Genomic DNA, 16023 nt, shown 5'->3' with positions numbered 1-16023 from the left:
TCCCAAACGGGCACCTTTTTAGGAGGCACAGGGACCCTTTGGTGCTCATTGTTATACAAAAGCAAATCATCTTCCTAGATGCCTAGAGCCCCGGACAGAGGGCTGTTGCGGAGCATAGGCTCCGGACGTGCAGGCTCAGTGGCCAATGCGGGATCCTCCCGGACCGGGGCACGAACCCGCGTCCCCTGCATCGGCAGGCGGACTCTCAACCACTGCGCCACCAGGGAAGCCCCAGTTTCCTTCTTTTGAGCAGGACTTCTACGTTTCAACGTGCACACCAATCATCCGGGGATCTGGTTAAAATGCAGATTCTGGTCCAGGAGGTCTGGGGTGGGGCCCGAGAGTCTGCACTTCTAACGAGCTCCCAGGTGATGCTGGTGCTGTAGCTTCGGGGACCACAATGAGCAAAAAGGTTCTGGAAAACACGGACTCCATTCTTTCTTTCTATCTATATGCATGCATTTACACACACTCTCTGCTGCCAGTAAAAAAGAAACAGGACACAGAAACAGAAATCTGTCACATTTAGGGGAAAGCAAACTTGGGAAATAACAGAATATGTTTACTTACAGGTGACTCTGGGTTTATCCTTGATACCACAAGAGGCATCTTTTGATCCACTCCTCCCTGTAAACATGTAGATTAAAAAACCACTTGAGTCGTTCACAGCAACAAAGGCATGCAGATATCTCTGACACAAGGGAGGGCTCAAACTTCCCTTGAACTTATTCTAATCGCAGGCGTTGGCACCTTTCAGAACGGCAAGGCTCCTGGGTCCCTGGGTCTAGTGGGCCAACCAGAGGCTGCTCAGAAGCCTTCCACTGCCATCCCTACCTTCCACAGACCAAAGATGCACTTGGAGGAAGCAGCCTCCTTTCAAAAAAGGCAAACATCCCCTGGAGAAGGGCTCCAGAAGCACAGCCCCTCACTGCTGCTGGAAAGGGAGTTTTCAGGGGGAGGAGAGGAGCTGTAGAAAGGTCCCATGTCGTGAGGGCTTTCGACCTCTGAGAACAGGCTGTCAGCAGGGCTGTGGGTATTGGAAAGGAGTGCGTGATGGCAGCTGCGGGGTGGGCAGCAAAGACCACCTGCCCTCACTTTGCTCTAGAGTAGAGTAAACCTTTCCTGTACAGGGCCAGATATTACCTATCTTGGCTTTGTGGGACGGAGGGCTCTGTTGCAACTTCTCCACTCTGCCACCGTAGTGCCAAAGGAGCCATAAACCATGTGTAAATGAATGAGGTGTCTGCGTTCCAATAAAACTTTATTTATAAAAACAGATGGGATTTGGCCTGCAGGCCATAGCTTGCAGAGCCTGCCTAGAGGGAGGCAGAGGAGGCTGATGGCCCTGCACTTGAACCGCTGTTCTCTCTTAGCAATGCTGAGGGGGTCCCATCTCTCTGAGCCTTAGTGTGCATCTATAAAATGGGTTTGAAAATTCCAACTTCACCATTTACTAGAAGAACTCAATAAGGTGATATAAATAAGTACACAGAGCAGGCACTCGGTATGAGGCAGCTACTATGGCCACAAAAAAAAGCTCCCAATTCTGAAGGCCGAGCCAATTTCCTTATGCAGCCTTGGGTACGTGGCACGTTTCTAATGGAAGTTAAAAAGTCATCTAAAGATTGCTTCAGAGCATCAAATGTCCTTATAAATTACACACAACATACCTTTAGATTAAATCCAAATTTTCCATCTTCATCTGGTGTGATGCGGATCAAGACTAAGTAGCCGTCACCATCATTCTGGAAAATGTCAGAAAATCAACAGTTATCTTACTACTTCTTTCTCCAGTGGTTTGATGATATGCTATTTTCTTTGAGTCATAACCACTTAATCGCCCCGTAAGGCAGCCCTGCACGGGAGGCCTGGCTGGGTCGGCTGCCACATCAGCCACAGCACCTGAGGTCACACACCTTGTCACAGTAGTACTGGCTGGAGTCCTCGGTGGAGCCCCCTTTGGTCACCCTGTGGAAGTCCTCTAAGAACTGCTGATCGATGCCATCTGGGGAACAGGAGCCTGGAGCATTTGAAGATGGAGACACAGAACTGGATGACTTCTGGGTCAGGCAGCTTTGTGCTGGGTTGTTCTCGGATATACTCCTTCATCGTGGGGAAGGAGGAGATATTTTAATAACTGGATTAATATTTTATCAGAGCAAACATTACTGACTGTTGGGGCCCGGCATCTCGTGGCTGTCACCAATCCTTGGAACCTCAGAAGAGCTCCAAAGGTCAAGCCCAGGGCTCAGGCACATCCAGAGTGCACTGGCTGCCCATGCCCCCAACTGGCCTAAAGATCATCGCCTTTAGTTTTGGGGGAAAAGGGGAAGGAGGGCAGGGTAGTAGCAGGAACTGCTGAAGACTCAGCTGCTTTGGAAGGGTGATAGGGAAATATGTCCAGCTACTCTGGTGCTTAATTATTGAAGCTCACCCAGATGCATGCGTCTCCATCCCTTTTGAAAGCTTTTCCCTTCCCTCTCACAGCTCTGCTTCACAGGACAGCTCGCTGCCCAAAGGAAATGGGACTAGCGTGGCATATTCAGGACAATTTACATGAATCCTAGTTTACATTATTCACCTATGACATCCATCAATGCCTCCAGTGAGATTATACGTTTTATTTTTCTCTAATATAAGTCCTTTGGTATCTTGGAGCTGCACGGCCCAATACGGCAGTCACTAGTCACGTGTGGCTATTTAAATTTAAGTAAATTAAGATTAGAAAGTTCCTCAGTTGTACCAGTCACATTTCAAAAATGCTCAACAGCCACACGTGGCTAGAGGCTCCTGCGGTGGACAGCGCGGTTACAGAACATTTCCACCATCGCAGGAAATTCTACTGGACGGCGTGATCTTCAAGAATTACAGACTATTACAACTGAACAGACCTCTGTGGTCATCTGGTTCAACTCCCATTTCACAGATGAAGAAACAGGTCAAGAGGCGCTGAGTGACTTGCCCAAGGTCACACAGCTTTCCCCTCACCTGACAGACAGAAGTCTGATGAACATGACTCCCCCAGCACCTCTCCCCTCTCCTCTCCTCACACCAGGTCTGCTCCTAAGACCCTCCTCTCTAACCTCTCAGGGCCACAGGGATGAACACGGTGTAGGACGTGCAACTTCTCTGAATCATGCACACCCATACTAGACCCCTTCCAGAGCCACAGTCCTAGCAAAAGATGCCTTTAAAAGCTAACAGAAGGGCTTCCCTGGTGGCGCAGTGGTTGAGAATCCGCCTGCCGATGCAGGGGACGCGGGTTCGTGCCCCGATGCGGGAAGATCCCACATGCCGCGGAGCGGCTGGGCCGGTGAGCCATGGCCGCTGGGCCTGCGCGTCCGGAGCCTGTGCTCCGCAACGGGAGAGGCCACAACAGTGAGAGGCCCGCGTACCGCAAAAAAAAAAAAAAAAAAAAAAAAAGCCAACAGAATATGGGGTTGTCCTCATGTTCCACAGACTCCTCCATATTCTAATCTCATTCCAGGTTAGTGAGGGAAAGGTGAGCAAAGACAGACATTCAGTGAAACAGACAGACAAAAGACAGCTGCTGCTGCCTCTTTATTTCAGGTCCTTATCCATGGAATTTTCATTAATGTAGTGCTTCTGTTTCCTAGCAAGTTCAAATTAGCTTACTTTAAATATAAAATCTGTATCATAGTCTCACAAAATGATTCACCATCTCAATTCATTTGAATAAAAAAAATTCAGTGACAGAGTAGTATAGAAGTAGAGCTATTTGCAAGAGAAGAGTTTGGCCTTAAGGTTTTCAAGTTGGATGGGAAGGCACTTCAGAGAGAGGACATTTTGTTATGTACTAGTGGTATGTTTTCAGACTGAAAATAAATGAGACTTGAATTTACTTAAAAGGAAGCTAAAAAAACAAATTCTCCCTAAGTTGGGCAACTTTTCTAAGTTTTGATGTTTATAAGAGCACCTCCTAGTGGCAGAAGGGAAACTTGGAAGTTGCTAAACAAGATAAAGCCAAAGAGGTTTAGGAAAAGCTATTTCCAGCTCTAGGGGTGGACCTGAACCTTTACTGTGAAGCTGCAAATAGCATTCATACTTCAAACATTTGGAAGAATCTGCAGACGAGAGCGACGGAAAGGGTGATGACATTTAAACAGAAGAGCAAGGTGACAAAGCAGAAGACAACAGACTTTTCAGGAAACTGTAATGTATTTCTGTATTCATTATATTTAATTTCTAAATTCTGAATTTTGAATTACATTATATAGAACTTAGATGATATCTTATAAGGTTTTAAAGTATTTTTCTTTTTCAGTATAAAAGGTAATGGTCTATCCAAAACAGCCCATAGTACTAAAAATAACATATTCAAAGTCATTATGTGTCCAATCCTATTTTCTAAGTAGGGGTGGAGAGCTTACTTTTAGATGGTAATTTATTAAACATGACAATATTTTTTTTTGGCTGATCAGCCGTTTACAGACGTTCCCTGGAGGCTGCAGTAATGCTCTGCTCAGTGTGGAGGATGGACGGACAGACAGATGGGGAGCAGGACATGGAATAACAGGAAGCAACAAGAAGGTGGCAGCTGGACGCAGCACAGAGATGCCAGGAGTGAAGACGCCAAACCAAGTGGCCTTCCTCCCTACCTGGGCAGGACATGAGGTGCAACCGAGGGGAGAGCCCAGTGGGTGAGGACCGAGAGAAGAGGGGAACCCCTGGGGTTTCAGTGGGTAACTGTGAAAGGGGCAAAGAAAGGGGTAGCAGGAGGGAGCTGAAGCAAGTGATTTGCTCCTGAGGCCGGAAGGGAGACCGTCACTGCCGTCGGGGGGGCCAGAGTGGCCAGGGAGGGACTGGCCACCCCAGCTCCCTGGGGTGAAAGGGGCAGAGACAGACAGACAGACAGACTGACCAGCAGACAAACGGGTGCTCGCCCTCAGAAGCCGATGCTTCAGAACTGTAAATGCGGTAGTCATCGGAAACAAAAGCCAGGACAGAGTTCATTTCTCTGAAGGGAAGCAAGGTTAGAGACAGTTAAAATGGCAGGATTTCCTGGGTGGTGCTTTTTCTACCACTCTTTCCTACACCCTAGAAAATGACAAAGGCCCCCGCATCCCCCCCCCGTCCCCCCGCACAAACCTGTTAGCCAAGCAAAGCTGTGCTCCCACTGAGGGTTTCACAGCTCTCACTGGGCGCCCGCAAGGAGGCACTGGCTATGGTGGTGACAGAATAGGGGCCAATCCATGTGGCATTTCTCTCTCGAGTCTATGAGCTTCTCAAGGTCGGGAGAGACCCTAGTCCTCTGCCTATTCCTCTCCTAGTGTCCTTAACACGCAGCCAGATATTTCACATGGATCCTGATGTAAGGATCACCGAGTAACAGAAAGCATGTCTTCGTAGTATGGGTGCTACGACATGGAGACGTCCTTCAGGTGATACTCTTATCTCTGCGATACATGCCAAGGGCCCGAGATCAAAACTTCACTCAAGAAGTTGTGGAGGTGGCTGAGGGAACGTGGGTTAGAGATGCTGCGGTCTGAGCTCTACGTCTCATCACTAATGGAATCAAGGGTCATGCACCTGTCCCCAGGCTGCCCCCTCAGACGTTGCGATACCTTAAGGGCAAGAAAGCACTTGTGAAACGTCAGTCAATTCATGCTTGAATTCTTTGATGAGAATTTCTCATTGACACATAGCCTGCAGCAGCCCCTACCATGGGGACCTGCTCATAGAAGACAGGTAACCAAAACTCGTTACAGTAAACCTGAGTCCTTGGCGTGCAGATTAGATGCTGTGTGATGGCGCTCTTGTGATATGGGGACCTGCCGTGGAAGTGGCAGAGGGGGTACCCACTGCAAAAACTTGGGAGCTTGGGTGTCCTTCAGCCAAGGGCCACATCCTGCTTCATGTGACCGTCTCCCCATTCACCTGTCCATCCATCAGAGTAGTCACTGAATATCATGAAGTGCCAGGCACCACGCCAGGTTTGGGGGAAGGAGAGGTGAACAGGGCACTGTTCCCTGCCCTCAAAGAGCTCGCTGTCTAGTTTAAGATATAAAAGTAATGAAATATTATCATCATGCTGTAATGGAGATGCTCAGATGTCTAGCGTACAGTGGGAGGCCAGGAGAGGCTTCACAGAGGAAGGGGCGCTTGAGTCTGAAAGATAAACCAGTAGAAGTTTAAACAGGTAGTCAAGAGGGAAGAAGAAAGTGTTGGGTTGGCCAAAAAGTTCCTTTGGGATTTTCCATAAGATCTTATGGAAGAGCCCAAACGAACTTTTCGGCCAACCCTTATTTTAGGCAAAACTCTAATAAATAAAAAAACATCAGTGGTATTTGCAGAGGCATGAGATTTTGAAAAAGCACAGAAAAGGCATCTAAGCAGGGGAGCGACATGCTTGGGCATGAATTTCAGAAAAATAAGCCTATTACCCTTGTTAAGGATGGTCTGGAAGAAGGAGGGGAGACTAGAGACAGGAGGACACTTAGGGCACTAGTGCAACTGTCCCTTCGAGGGACGATGGCGGCTACACAGGGGCAGTGCAGGGCGGATGGCGGAGGGGTCCAGGTCAAGGGATGTTCACGAGGGAGAATCAACAGGTGAGAAACTAGATGACGCAGGCGGAAGAGAAGGAGTTGTCAAGGATGCCTGAAGTTCCCATCGGTGCCAACTGGGTGGTTCTGAAACGTGGCCCCACTCACCAAGACAGCAGGAGCCACAGGCTGGACAGAAGATGATGAGCTGAGATCAGGCCAGGCTGCGTTTAAGGTGTTCGTCAGCCGTCCACATGCAAGTGGCCCAAGACCAAGTGAAGTGCAGGCAAGGTGCAGGGCAAGTGGACACAAAAACTCCTAATGAAACCCTGTCGCTGGCTGGTCTCCAGTGGGGAGACACAGCTTGGACAACTGGGGTGTCCAACTAGAGCACGGGCGGCCACACGGCAGGAGAGCTGCCCATTACCGGCAGGGTGACCAGGTGACAGGACAGAGGGGACTCCTACACTGTTGATGTAGCTGAAGAAGGGGAATTCCCAAAGATCCTCCCAATGCAGAGAAGCTATTTAAAAACACTTTTTAAAATAGTGGTGAAGGGCTTCCCTGGTGGCGCAGTGGTTGAGAGTCCGCCTGCCGATGCAGCGGACACGGGTTCGTGTCCCGGTCCGGGAAGATCCCACATGCCGCGGAGCGGCTGGGCCCGTGAGCCATGGCCGCTGAGCCTGCGCGTCCGGAGCCTGTGCTCCGCAGCGGGAGAGGCCACAACAGTGAGAGGCCCGCGTACCGCAAAAAAAAATAAATAAATAAATAAATAAATAGTGGTGAAATACACATAATATAAAATTTACCATCTTAACTATTTTCAAGTTTACAGTTCAGTAGCATTTAAGTCTATTCACATTGTTGTGTAGACAGAAGTTTGGAAATAAAAGCCGACAGCTGTCCCCTGTCCTTGCAACAAGGCAGGCTCTGAAGAAGGAAGTAAGCAAATAGCAGAGGCACCACCATGGCACCAAGCCCCATTCACTGAGGAGAAGTTCTTCACACACAACCCTCATCTACCCTAAAATGTGTTTTCCTCCAGCTGCTGCTCTGCAAAGTCATTTTTGCCTTTGGGAAACACCCCCTCCCATTTTTCTGGGTGGTGGGTTGTTTTTGCTTTTGGAAACTTCCTTCTCTGCAGATCTTTGGCCTTGGCTCTGAAACAAGGAAAGGAACATCGAATGGCTGAGAGAGTAACGAGAGAACAGCCTACTCGGGCGTAAAGCAAACTGACAAGGGTTCGTAACTAGTCATACGCTTTGCTGTGCTGCTATAAATACGGAACAAACCAAGGTGACTTACCCACTAGGATGATGTTCAGAGTCTGAACTGCACCACTAGGTTTAGAGCCAAGGTCGAACCGGCTCTGTTTCTTCCTTTCTCTCTTTCTTCCTCTTGTTTACATGGGTACAGAACATTACACTTCATTCTTCTTTCTAAAAGGAACTCTCCTTGCTGTCTGTGATGTTATTCATCTGATTTCTGACAGGACACTTCCTTTTGCCTCTTAACACACTAATGTGCTGTATACAGCATGTCCAACGTTTCTTAAACGTTTTGAAAATACTGTAGCCAACCCTGGGTATCCGTGGATACAACCAAGCACAGATCAGATTAAATCCGGGGATACGAAGGGCCAACCATACTCAGCCATTTTACGTGACAGACTTGGGCATCCATGGGTTCTGGTATCTGTGAGCATCGTAGAACCAATCCCCCTTGGGTACCGAGGGATGATTGTACTCACTGAAGACACCACCGCAGTTTTTTCTCCAAGTACAGACTAACCTTCCCTTCTTGCCTTGGGCAACGGAGGACCACCAGACTCTCAGGGAGGCCAGCTGCCTCTGAAGACCCAGCAGAAGGTGGCTTCCTGCCAGCAGGAAGGGGTCCCCTACTTAAGCGAGGTGCTAGGGGCTGAACTTTTTCAACTGTTCACCCCACTTGCAAAGCACAGCCGCTAACTCGATTCTGTGAGCCATCTACTGTTGGCTCACCTGGCAAAGCCATGGCAAGGAAGGCTGCGTTTGGATCACCATTATTTGCTACTCTTAACATTTCGCTGCAAAATAAAAAGTGCCCCAGGATGATACATCTTTGTATGTCTCATGGAGGAGTTTCAGGAAGAACCGTTGTGTAATGCCTAGGGGTGAGTAGGGCTAGAAATTATTTAAATCGAACCGGGCTTGAGGAAGTGAATTCTCAGTTGAGTTTTAATAAACTTAAATAGCAACCTGAGTGTGGCTGTATTGGCCTGTGAAGCTCTAGATGCTCTAATTCCACGGTGGGGAAGGAAGATGGAATTATAGACCATAGAAGGAAGATCTGACCTAGGACCTGTAATCAGGATTCTCAGAACCCGCATTTGCCCAAACTCTCTTCTCCTTTCACCAAAGTGACAGAGCCCCATAGTGTGATGAAGGCTGATAATGTGCTATTTGCCCAGCTGGCCTGGAGGCCCCTGAAAGCAAAGGCTTGTCTAATTCACCTTCACATTCCCTCAATGAGCAGCAAAGAGTGTACAAAGTGTGCTGCAGGATTCGGCAATGAGCGTGGCCCTTTAAGACGTCCATATACCACTGGACAGAATTCATCTCTCCTCCAGCCAGCACGAGGAAATGTACTGTATCTGTGCTGTCCAATATGGTAGCCACTACTTATGTGGTTCTTTAGCACTTGAGATGAGGCTTGTGTGACTGAGGAACTGAACTTAAATTTTATTTTATTTTAAATAATTTCAATCTGAATAGCCACATGTGACTAGTGGCTACTGTACTGGACAGGGAGGGTCCAGAAGCTCCACAATTCCATGATGGATTTGCAAACCACAGCAGGAGGGTCTGACACGAAGAGGGTGACTGGGCATCCCAGAGCCCTCGGTCAGTTCCCTAAACCCTCCTTCTCCTTTTACCAAAGCAACACAGCCCCTGACAGACTCAAACTGGCTCAAGTCATGCATGCCTGCTCTCCTGCCCTTGTAGACCTAGAACTGCAAAACCAGTGTCACGCAAAGGAACTTACACCCTTCCACTGTAACCTCAACAAGGCTGCAAGTTGGAGCAAGAGATAATGATCATTTCAGCAAAAGCATCATCCAAGCTCAGGTCACAAGGAAATAATGGCCAGAGGATTACTTAATCAGAGGTGTTAAGAACACAGATAAGCTGGAAACTATGTCTGCTGTGGTCAGGGACAGGAGAGAGGTAGCAACTTCACACTTAAGTGAGAAGTGAGATCTGTGATTCACCTGTGATGCCTACAGTACAATCAGGATGCATGTAATGCTTTAATCCTAGTAGCTAGAGTGGTAAAAATTTACGGATAAACCGAAGTGCCTTCTTGCTAATCCTTTGCTATTAGGGGAAGCATTATATGTTTCTATATTTTGGGCACAGCATGGGACTTAACTGAATGGATACTCAATGACCATGGTTGATTTCCTAATAGATGATCCATTCCTGTAATACTTTATGTCATTTAATTTACGATCTATGTCTTGTCCACTTCAAAAAAATGATTTGAGATAGCTTACTCTAAAATGTGCAGATACGGTAGAACAGTGAATTCATTAAAACAAGAGAAAAAATAAGACCCATTAATAAGGCAAGGAAGGAAGTGTAGGGACTAGATCAGAAACCTGAGCTATGGGAAGCTAATGCAATTGAGCCTGACATGCAGCTCTGAGCTCCCTGGTAATCGAGTCAAACAGGGAACTACTGAATTAGATATTATCTTACTGAATAATAAAAGGACTCAAGCCAGTATTTTAGGAGAGACATATTTTCTCCTGACCATGAAATGTGAAGGGATTTTGTCACATTAAAAAAGGAAAGTGGGTGGGCTTCCCTGGTGGCGCAGTGGTTGAGAGTCCGCCTGCCGATGCAGGGGACACGGGTTCGTGCCCCGGTCCGGGAAGATCCCACGTGCCGTAGAGCGGCTGGGCCCGTGGGCCATGGCTGCTGAGCCTATGCGTATGGAGCCTGTGCTCCACAACGGGAGAGGCCACAACAGTGAGAGGCCCGCGTACGGAAAAAAAAAAAAAAAAAAAAGGAAAGTGGGGACATAAAAGAATTTGATGCACACTGTCCTTGACAAAACATTTAACAAAGAAAATCAGAGATGTTCTCCGAATGTTTTTCCTTTATACTGACTATTCATTAAAAACAAAAAGAACAAAAACCTGAGGACATAATGTGGTTCTGAGAAGGCTTTCTGTGGACAGCTAGAAAATAAGCACATCTCCAGTGATGGGGAATCCTGCAGTGGTCAAACTCTGACGATCTAGAGAAATACTACTATAGTTAACATGTCTACAACCTGTGCAGTATGAAATGGCTTAAAATGGGCTTTGCTCATGAACTGGCGAGAACACTATTCAGGAGAGCTAACAAGCATGTGGACAGTATGTCACTGTTGTTGACAAAAAGCAGGGCAAGCTCTTGACCCCAGGCACACAGCCCGTCTTCCTGTCGGGGAAGGGAGAGCATGGTGACGTTCTTGGCCTGGCAGAGAGCACCCCGGGGAGCTGGCTGCAGGCTCCAGCCCTTGCCTCCTCTTAACTGGCCATTGAGCCTGAGCAAATTCCTCAAACAGCCCAAACAAGCAGACACAAAGAAAGAGAGGAACACAAGTTTCTTACTCTCGGTGTGGGCTTCGGTTCTGAGAAATCTCAGAATCGCTGTCTTTAGGGGACAGGGAGCCCTTGTAGGTGTAAAACACATCTTCAGTTTCAGTGATGTATGTCATTTCGTTCACAAGGTTGTCTGCGGAAGAGTGTCGTGGCTTTCGGATTTCGTGCCGGAGTCGAGGACTTCGCCTGGTGGGGAAAGGTTCAGTGTGAAGTGCTGAAAGCAGATTCTACCTAGGAATTTTATCAGACATCAGTGATCTAACTTTGCGCTCTGACCTTTCTACGGATGCCTTTGCTGATGCTGTTGGCACTTAAGAGCCAGTTAACCCATTACGACACTAGAATCTACCAAGGGCCACATGGTCCCAGATATTTTTAGCCCAGTGGTTCAGCTCCTCAGCTTTATAAACAGGTAGATGGGACTGGTTTTTGCTCTTTGGGAAGTTGTTGAGGGTTGATTTAGGGGGAGTTATTCTTCTAGGAGGACTCAAGCTTGCAATGGGTAAACAGGCTTTATTGACTGCTCAGACAATTTTTCTGATTCATTTGTATGATACAAATAAGGGTTTAGAAGCTAAAGTAAGGTTTTCAGCAGACTTATTTCAACTACAACCCCTCATGCGAATCTCACTTGATCCAAGAAGAAATGTTTGCTTTTTAAGATATATCTCTTATGTGGCACTAGATGGGCATAGCCCCAGCACCACCCTGTCCCTCCAATAGCAGCAGTAGCTGTGTGACATGAGGCAAGTCACACCACCTCTCTGAGCCTCGGTGTACCTACCTGGCTCCTGAAAATGAATCAAATGAAGCAATGTTCCCAGGATGCCTGGGGTGACACCTGGGGCAGCACCTGGGCATCGGCTCCTGCAGTGGGTGATCCCAGGCTGCTGAGCTTTCTAAATTTCATTTTCCCTGTTTTTCCATCTTCCGCTTCTTTGTTAGCCATTTCTCCTTGGGACTGTCAGAGCCTCCACTATCTGCAAACCCCTTGGGCCCGGATAATCAATAACACTGTGTCCAAAGCAGAGTAGAAAGGTTTGTGATTCCTCAGAAGAGGACCCGTAAATAGCAGCAAGAGCTACAGTCCACTGGCGTGCCAACATCAACTCCAGCTGTTCTCCTGGATGCTGTCCTGACCTCTGCTCTGGGGCCCTGGCACTGCTGCCTAAGAGACTTTCAGACAAATTAAGCTGCTACTTTACAGCATAAATTTACTACTATAGGATGAGTGCCTAAATCGAGGCAACCAAAAACCAATCTACTCAGTCATGTTATGATTTCCAACACTAAGCACCATCACCATCCCTGCCCAGAGCATTAGGCCCCAGTGGAGGGCCCTTATCCAGCGGCCCTGCACAACAGCTCCTTTTTTTGCCTGCATGTTAGAATGCTCCTTAGTCCTGGTAGCTCACTCTTTGAGAATTTACAGGTGCACCCTATCATGAAATGAACAGAAAGCCATACCCTTATTTCAGGGTGGAGCTGGGGCAATGTTCCTGGCTTGGTTTCCCCTTCTGACGATGCCTGGCTGTTTTGAAGGCATTCACAAAATGGCCTGATGTCTTTGAGGAACATTATAATAAAATAACAATAAAAACAATAACAATAATTCTACCCGATCCTTTTTGTATAGCTTACAAAGCACTTGTACATTATGTCATTCAATCCCTTTACAGATGGAAAGACTGACACCAGAGAGGTAAACAAACTTGTTAACGAACAGGAGAGTCAAAATCTGAGTCCGGGTCTTCCAGTTACAAACCCAGTGCCCTTCCCACTTTGCCAAACTGCCACTACCTTCTTTTTAAGCTGAGTCCATCATCTTAAAAGTTGGCAGGCTACTTTCCTATGTGCATTTGCTACTGTTGCTGAGGGTCATACGTCCTTACGTCAGCTGTATTACATACCTTTACTATGTTTTCTCAAAGTTTATTTTGTTTGATATTAATGGGAAACGTGAGATTATTAAATAAAGTTAAACATGCTTCTTTATCATAGGACCTCTCAAAACCTGAATATGCTAATTCAAGAGCAGCATTTCAGTAAGCTGCAGTGCTCAAATTTATTTAGACCAAACAACTTTTTAAAAAAGAACATCCCAGGGCTTCCCTGGTGGCGCAGTGGTTGAGAGTCCTCCTGCCGATGCAGGGGACGCGGGTTCGTGCCCTGGTCCGGGAGGATCCCACATGCCGCGGAGCGGCTGGGCCCGTGAGCCATGGCAGCTGAGCCTGCACGTCCGGAGCCTGTGCTCCACAACGGGAGAGGCCACAACAGTGAGAGGCCCGCTTACCGCAAAAAAAAAAAAAAAAAAAAATCCCAGCATCATACACTAAAGAAAATGTTTAGCTACACTTGTGCATTTCACAAAAATAGTTACTTCTGCAACAGTCAAACATGCGAATGTAAACTCTGACCATAGGCCACCTGTAGTTAGGTTTTTATTTTTATTGAGTTTTTAAAAGAAGTAAAGTATTTACTGGTGGGTAATACCAAAAAAGGAAGACATACCAGTTGGGAGTAATAGGAGGAGACCGAGATGGTAGACTCTTGGTTTCTAAATGTTCCACTGATAAAGATCTCTGCATGGCCGGGTTCCAGACCATCCCTCCAATCACTTTTTTGCAATACTGGTTATTTACAGACCTGAAAAACCAGATGTAGGTTCACTTTCTACACTGACATATTCAACGAGAAAGAGGTGACAGCATAAGTGAAACAGGTCTACACACCCTCCCTCCCCGACGGATGACTGGTTAACACCTTGATGACCCCAGCAGAGGTTACCAGGAGTGGAGGTACATGGGTCAGAAGAGATTCCTTTCTGTCCTAGCTTTTCCTTATGTTATTTCTTCTCTTAGGGTGACAAAATGTTTTCTTGTCCTTACGATTTCAAGCAACAAAACTGCTTTCAGAATATCAGCAAGACTTACCAGATAGAAGGAATTTCAGGATTAACATTGAAATACAGTTCAAGTAACTTCAAGGAATGCTCACTTTACTCACACTGGCGTTGAGTACAAACATTAACCATCCTTCCCAGTGTTCTTTGTCATCCTAGCTGGCAGAGACCGTCACTGTAAATCACTCAGAACTCTTTAAGAGCAGACCTGAGAAAATATGCTTAGACAGCAGAGTTTCAGGCCATGTTCTCTGAATGTGCCACCCTGAAGGTTACTTTCAAATTTTATTTATACCTAGAGAATTTAAATCTCAGCTCTCTAGACCCTTCAGAGAATGAATTATTTGAGAGGATGGAGTTTGAAGCCAGTTTCGGGGAAACTCAGTTCTGGCATTTCTAAATTTTAAACGATGTTTTAATGTCTCATTAAAACATTCCACGCAAGTCCTTTCAGCCTAAAACCAGCAGCCCAATAAAAAAAAAAAGGACAAAAAACCCCCACAAGAACACAGGTAACGTGAAGCACACCCTCTAGAATATCAATGTGCTAATTTTCAATGAGAAGTACGGTTGTCACCCTGATCAAAATGCTCACAGCAGCATCACCACGAGAACCTACATCAGAAATCAAATTACGGTTGATTGAGAGCACACCATCGGAATGAGGGGAGCAAGCTGGATGATTCAATGGTTTAATGTAGCAGCTCCCCAAAGTATGCGTCACAGGTTTTTAACAGGTACTCTTTGGAAAAAGACGTGTTCCACTGTCCCGTAAGCTTGGAAAATTCCGAACAAGTTTCTTTTACATGGAAGCTTTCAGAGGGCCCAATATGCAAATGTATAACGGTATCTCTAGGGGTTGGGCAAATCACGTAACCTAAGCCTCAGTTTCTCCATCTATGAAATGGAGAGAATGAGGGATGAGATTTGCCAGTATGCTGAAGCTGGTACGGGTGGTCAAGAACTGCTGACCTGTGGCCACTGAGCCACCCACCGTGTCCCAAGTGACCCCTAGTGGCAGATTAAAAATGGCTGCCCGTTCTCTGACTCTTGAACCCAGGCTGGCCTGTGACTGCTTTGACCAAGAGTAGCTGTGCCAGGTATGGGCCTAGGCTTTAAGATGACCGGCCACCTCTACCTTAGGCTCTTGCAGTCCTGAGCCTCTGTGTAAGAAAGCCAACTACCCTGTGAGAGGCCCTGAGAACACACAGAGAGGGCGGGGGTCCCGATGAGTCCAGTCTTCCGATCATTCCATCAAGGCACCCGGTGTGGGAGAGAAGTTGTCCCGGACCCTCAGCCCAGCCTGGCCACTAGCTGCATCTCACTGAGAAACCCTAGTCTACATACTGCACGGAGAGGAAGGATCAACGGGCCACACCCTTCCCGAATGCCTGACCCACAGGATCTTGAGATATAATATAATGGTTACTGCTTTAAGCCACCAAAACAGGGGTAGTTTTTTCTGCCACAATGGAGAACCAAAAAAAAAAAAAATCCTCCGTGTTGTTTGCATTTTACAGATGAAGAAGCAAATTAAATTAAAACTGATGTAGATCAGATTTTAACCCAGCCTTCCATAAGAGAGTCCAAGCTTTTAGTTGCTCTCAATGCCACTTTTCAGGTCACCGAGAGGATTAAGTCCAACTAAAGTAAATGCCACATGCCAGCAAGTTATGTTTACGGCATGTTCAGAAATAGAGCTACTGAATGTGTAAAAATACTGGACAGTATTAGAAGACAAAAACTTGGAAAATATATTTGTTCTTGGTTCATCAGAAGCTTAGAGAGAGCATTTAGCACCATAAATATCAATACTATCACTGATACTAACAGACATTTACTACTTATTCAATTGAGAAAGCTATCCACTGATTACCATGTAATAGGAAAGTCACTGGAATAGTCTGATACAGTTCCACATGTCAGATAATGGCTCAGACAGGGGCACCATTTTTAGTAACAGCCACATCAATTAAAACAAA

The 16023-nt window shown here is 46.7% G+C and overlaps 1 protein-coding gene across 9 annotated transcripts in view; it reads right to left on the bottom strand.

Annotated features, from left to right (window-relative positions):
- PTPN3 (protein tyrosine phosphatase non-receptor type 3) overlaps positions 1-16023 on the bottom strand; it is a 113564-nt gene that overhangs the window by 31030 nt on the left and 66511 nt on the right. For 5 of the 9 annotated variants that reach the window (XM_067040982.1, XM_067040986.1, XM_067040984.1 and 2 more), the window contains 6 exons: positions 13651-13785; positions 11149-11325; positions 4883-4978; positions 1917-2103; positions 1671-1745; positions 571-627 (listed from right to left, as the gene is read on the bottom strand). In XM_067040982.1, the coding sequence (XP_066897083.1) occupies positions 571-627; positions 1671-1745; positions 1917-2103; positions 4883-4978; positions 11149-11325; positions 13651-13785 (727 nt within the window). The remainder of the gene's footprint in view (positions 1-570; positions 628-1670; positions 1746-1916; positions 2104-4882; positions 4979-11148; positions 11326-13650; positions 13786-16023) is intronic. The other 4 variants (XM_067040983.1, XM_067040988.1, XM_067040985.1 and 1 more) reach the window with 1 other exon arrangement.

Source organism: Kogia breviceps, chromosome 8 (assembly GCF_026419965.1).
Source record: "Kogia breviceps isolate mKogBre1 chromosome 8, mKogBre1 haplotype 1, whole genome shotgun sequence".
Taxonomy (NCBI): Eukaryota; Metazoa; Chordata; class Mammalia; order Artiodactyla; family Physeteridae; genus Kogia; species Kogia breviceps.
Note: the sequence above shows the minus strand (reverse complement) of the source record. Positions and strands in the feature narration are given on the sequence as shown.